Consider the following 5,535-nt stretch of genomic DNA (forward strand, 5'->3'; position numbering starts at 1 on the left):
AGAGCTCCCGCCGAGACTCGGGATCACCCGCTTGTTGCCAGTGATGGCCGGGAGGGCACTCGAGCGCTCTCGCATAATCACTGATGATACCGAGGTCGTCCGAGCAGCAACGAGCGCCGTAGTGAGCTCGCGAGCTCTCTCGAGTTGCGGTGGTTACTCGCGACGCCTTGAGAGCCACAACCAGCTTCCACCGAGACCTCGCGTGCCTGACTAACCCCACGAGAGGACTGTCGAGACGGCCTCGGTGCACGGGATACCCCAGGAGTTCAGTCAGAAATTTGTCTACAGCGCATACTCATTGGTTGCACGACTGATATAACATTGACAGAAGATACATAAGTACTCGGTACATTGTAATATATTCGGTGTAACTTTTCGAGCCAGTCGAAGGCATATCAGAGGCGTGCAGGCCGCTGCTCCCCGGGCTGAGGCGCACAGCGGCGAGCTCCAGCGTGAGCTTGCCACCGCCGTGCGCGAAGAGCACCGGCAGGCCGCTGCGCTGCTCGAAACACGCTCCACGAAGCTCCGCGCTGCCCAGGTCTTCCTCATTCCCGCGGACGACGTCACAAAATATAGCGATGTCATGCGCGAGCTACAAACCTTAGGACTCCTGCGCGAAGCTGATGTGGGTCATGCCAGCAACAACACGCCGGTTGAAGTTGCGCTCCAGTGCATCATAGATGCGCATGCCTGCCGCCTGCGCTCGATGTGGGGCCGCCCGGGCGAGAAGCAGCTTGAAAAGGTCTATGCGAGTATAAAAACACCGGGTACGCACACCACTTTGTCTCTGCACCCTCCAGTCCCAGTCTTCCAATCTCTCTCCCCGCTTCCACCCATCACTGAACACGCTTGCATAACCTGAAGCGTCGCCGGCTGCTGCTCGAGGGCAAAGAGAGCGACGAGACCCGGCCGGGTTCGTGAAGGCGCTCACCACAGTCCCCTACAGTCCCCTGCGTGTGTGGGGTGGCGGACGACACGGACGCGCTCCGCTTCGAGCTTCGCGACGCGCACCGTGCGCACGCGCTCCAAACCGTGGTCCACCTCCTGTTTGAGTTCCGGCGCGCAGTAGACAAGGCGATCTTTTCGTCCGACTTCTCGGTGGTCTCTGTAGGCGGCGCACAGTCGGAACGCGTTCAACGAGGCGGGAATGGAGGATGTGTAGGAGGAAAACAAAGTCGAAACAGCGCACTCGCAGCTAGGGACTCCATGATCAATCGATCATGTGCGATACTCTCGCATGAATATGGTAGCTACTTCCCACGCACTGACCAGTCGCCCCGCGCGCGGACCTGTTGCGCTCTGCCAGCGCACCATAGACTCCATCTCTTTCTTCTTCGCCCATACGCGTGCATCTCTCCAGAGTCCACCCAGTTTGCTCGCTCCCCCTCATCCTGCGACTATTTGTGACTTTGTGAGTGAGCCATCTGACATCGTAGTTTACATACATTGTCTGACTACCATTCTCCGCTCGCGCCTGCGGCCACTGCTTTTACAGTCATGCCGCGCACTGTGCCCGCAGCTTAGGCCACATGATTTGCCTGTTCTCGGAGCCCAGTGGGTGGGGAATGTTTGGATAGGGATGATGGTACGTCAAGGCTTTGGTAAGCAGTAGGCCTAGAGCTGACGATTTTCATGTGTATTATGAGACCGCCGCACCCTGCGCTCTCATGTACGGGCGAGCTCCTCGCCGGCCTCGGCGCGCTCGCCACCGCAGACCCAGCCCTCGCCATCCAGATGCACATCTCCGAGAACGCGGCGGAGATCGCGTTCACGAAGGCGCTCTTCCCGCGCGGGAGCCTCCCTGGGTTGGGGGCGAACGCCACCACGGGCGACGGCGTGGACGAGAAGGAGGAGGAGACTACGTACGCGGGCGTGTACGATGTGTACGGGCTCCTCCCGCCCAACACTGTGCTCGCGCATGCATTGCACCTCGACGAGCGCGAGGTCACGCTCATCCACGCCCGCGACGCCGGCATCGCCCCCTGCCCGACGAGCAACTTCAACCTCCGCTCCGGCTGCGCGTGCGTCGGCATGCTCCTCGACGCTGGCGTCAAGGTTCGTCTCCCCTCTCGTTCCCGTCCCTGCCACCACTCACGCCATCGCAGGTCGGACTGGGGACGGATGTCTCGGGCGGCTTCTCGCCCTCAATGCTCGCCGTCGTCCAGCACGCGAGCATGTGCGCCAAGGTCGTCGCCGCCGCTGGCCCGCCCCCTGCGCACACGACGTTCACGGACCGACAGCTGCCGTCCCCGCGCTCCTCCACCTTGCGACGCTCCGCAGCGCCGCGGTGTGCGCGCTCGCGCAGCACGTCGGCTCGCTCGCGCCCGGCAAGGCGTTCAGCGTGGGCAACCCGGCCGTGTGGGGCGTCGCACCCCTCATGGAGCCCTGTCTTTCGATGCCAGTGCTTGTGGCTTGCCCTGCACATCATACAGCCCATTGTGTTGTGAGTACGTCCCCTTCCCCCGCGCACGTACGGTGCCCGCTGACAACCGGCTCACAGAATTTGTAAATCCCACCGGGCACTCCGCGCTCGGGCGCGTGCCTCAGTTCTCCAGCAGGACTGCGTTGTTCTCCAGCGCGGTGACAGCAAGGCCCCCGAGTCCCTCGCCACTCGGATTACCAGACACCCGTTGACCGTCCCACGCCCTCCGTTCGCGCCCGCAGAGCTCGACGCACTCGCCGCGGTGCGCCCGCCGGACGAGTGTGTGCTTGGCATGGATCGCGCGGTGCGCCCCAACGACCCCACCGTTGTCGGTTGGCGGGTGCGGTGGGTCGGCGCATGTATAATGTATTATAGATATAGAAAGCTGGACTGCCGTATTAGTACACATACTTGATCAATATATTTTCTTTCAAATGCATATCCAGCAGCGAAGAGAAATAGACCTGGGATGTGAGCAATATCGGGAGTGTGTCTCATGCTCAAGAAGCCTCTCGAGCACTCTCGAGACGAAACTCGAGGCTGCTCCGGAGTGCTCGCCGAGCAGGCGGCTGTGTCTCCCGAGCGCCCGCGAGGCGCCCTGCCAAGCTCGCGTGCCTCGAGAGAAGGGGACTTGTCTCGCCGTGCTCGAACTGCTCTCGAGCCTCGGGTGCACTCCCGAGACAGGTCGTTTTTTCCTGATGCTCTTCCCGATCTGTGCGCAGGGAGAGCCGTTTAAACGAACGAATCGGTCCGTGACGAGCGCGCCGACGTCCACCCGAGGGTCTTTGCAGGTGGGGGTGCTTCTCGGGTCGTGGAGACTCGGAGGATCGCGATCTCTGGAGCGGGCGTACTGCTGGTGACAGAATATGTTCATATGCAAGAGACATAGAACGAAACAATCTCCGCGAGAACTGCGCCATCTATCGCCGGAGGTCCGCAAGAACGAGGAGAACAACCTACAGACCGCCCACAGACCGCCCACAGATGTCGGCATCCGAACTCGCGAAGAGCTTTGAGAACAATGGCGGACGCTGAGCGCCGAAAGGCACCACCCACGTCCAGGCTGTCCTTCTGCCGTGACATCCAAACACACCTCACGCCCCCTCGCCCGCGCCAGACGCAGTTCCATGTCGGACCCCAACGACCGTTCTCGGCCGTTTGTTTCGCGGGGCGTCGATCCCCGGACGTGACACCGCGCACGGGGTGCGCTCGCGTGCCACCGAGCTTGCTGGGAACCGCGACGATGCGGTTCCATACGTCTGCGGAACCCCACGAGCGGCCCTGAGGTGTGAGGGCGCATAAACAACAAGGCAAGAAATGCGTTTTGGGCGAAGCCCGGACCGACGTGCATGCTCGCGTGCGCGTCCATTCACCTCCACGATGAAACGGACGGCCCGGCGGACGCCTGCGAACCCGAAGCCTTTACGGCGGAGATAGAAGGCGTCGCGGTCAGCCGCCGCCGCGGGATGTCTTGTGCTCAGCACTTCAGTGCGTGCCCTGTGTGGATGCCAGTCCACGTGGCCGAGACGAGGAAGGCGGCCGCTGAGCGCTGAGCGGCGGAGCGTCGGAGGGCTGAGCGGAGTGCCATACAGTCGACCCGACGCGGGCCCTGGGGCCTGAGGCCCGGGGCCTAGGTCAGCGACCGAGCAGGACGGGAGCGGTGTGGCGAGGGCCAGGACCCAGGGGGTGTTGGCGGCAGACGGGCTTGAGCTTGATTCTTGAACTCCGCCGGGGCGGCGACCGTCGGGCGCGGTGGATGGCGTGAGCGGGCGCGGGCCCCAGGGACGGGGCGACTTAATGGGACGCGGGGGGCGGCAGTGGGCACCGCGGGGGTGGAGACATGATGTGCCTCCTGCTCACACGGTGCGTGGTGCGAGGCGGTGGACGGAGAGCGGAGGCGATTGTCGATGGGGCGGGTGCTGTTCCTGGCACACACGTCCATCCACGAATCGACAATCACGGGGGCGAGGCGGTGAGGCAGATGTCGGAGGGATGTAAGTCTTGACGTTCTTGACGGGACAGAACCCACGGAGATGGTCGTGTCCTCCCGAGCAAGATCGGCTTGGAATAATCCACGATCATGTGGGAGTCTTGTCTGCGCGTGCAGTTATAAATCAGTCAGGTCTATGATAACAGCAGCCGTCAAGAGATGCGAAATAAATGCATATTCACGTGGTATGCGAGAGTGGTGGTTCGCTTGCGAAACTCTTGCTCGCCTGCACGGCTCTCTTTTGAGCACGTATATTTCCTGCGCGACGTGCCCATGAGCTCGTGAACCCTTCAAAAGGGCTAGGCTCCTACCGTGCGCGAAACCCAGTCCAAACAAGACTCGACGGCGCACCTTAGGGGTCCAGAAAATTCACCGATCCCGACCGGCGACCCAAGCGACACAGCGCGGACCCGCCCGAGCCCTTGATGAAAGGCGACACAGAGCGGCGTCGACGGGCGGCGGCGAGGAATGGTGGAGGCGGCGCGGGCGAACATGAGCAAGAGGCGGCGGCGTCCGGCGTCTTGACTTGGTCCGGCGAGGCGCGGGTGTGGGGGCTTCGCCCGAGCTTGCGTCGGGAGTGCGCGCACTGCGAGGAGGGGCGCACGTCAGGAGAAAATTGAGTGACGATCCGGACATGCGGGGATGGCGAGATGGCGGGCATCGGCGAGGTCCACTGGCCATTGCCAGCCCTGCGCCCTGCCCTCTCGAGTTATCTTCAGCAGTCAATCGAATACAGCGACCCTGGTTCCACCATCTTCAATCTCACAGCGCACCTCGTGGATCGTTTTGTGCCGTGACCTCTGAGCCTGCTCGGCGTCTGCGGAGGGCGAGTGAGGCGAGCGTAAATCAGACCACGCACTACATGTCCCGGATCGTGTACGGCTGCAACGTGAGACTCGCAGCGACGCCGGGCGACTCCGCAACTCTATCTCGTCGTGCGGTGCCAGCATCTTCGCCCAGGGAACTCCGCGAGGGAGATGGACGCTCGCGCGGCGTCGGCGACTGTGGCTCGGCTTCTTTGCCGCCGCAGGTGCCCCATCGAGTGTGCGTGGGGGTCGGGAGGGAAGGAGGATACCGGGATCGGGTGCGAGCGGCCGCGCACGAAGGTTTGGTGTGCCGTTGG

At 62.8% G+C, this 5,535-nt stretch overlaps 1 protein-coding gene across 1 annotated transcript; it reads left to right on the forward strand.

Annotated features, from left to right (window-relative positions):
- Positions 1-1,632: 1,632 nt before the first annotated feature.
- On the forward strand, positions 1,633-2,824 carry BXZ73DRAFT_84838 (uncharacterized protein; the record flags this gene model as incomplete). Its single annotated transcript, XM_048023994.1, has 5 exons — positions 1,633-2,055; positions 2,106-2,287; positions 2,433-2,443; positions 2,548-2,726; positions 2,804-2,824. The coding sequence occupies 5 exons, from the start codon at positions 1,633-1,635 to the stop codon at positions 2,822-2,824; spliced, it is 816 nt and encodes a 271-aa protein (XP_047870618.1).
- Positions 2,825-5,535: the final 2,711 nt, after the last annotated feature.

This window comes from Epithele typhae, assembly GCF_022376455.1.
Source record: "Epithele typhae strain CBS 203.58 chromosome Unknown BXZ73scaffold_385, whole genome shotgun sequence".
Classification (NCBI taxonomy): domain Eukaryota; kingdom Fungi; phylum Basidiomycota; class Agaricomycetes; order Polyporales; family Epitheliaceae; genus Epithele; species Epithele typhae.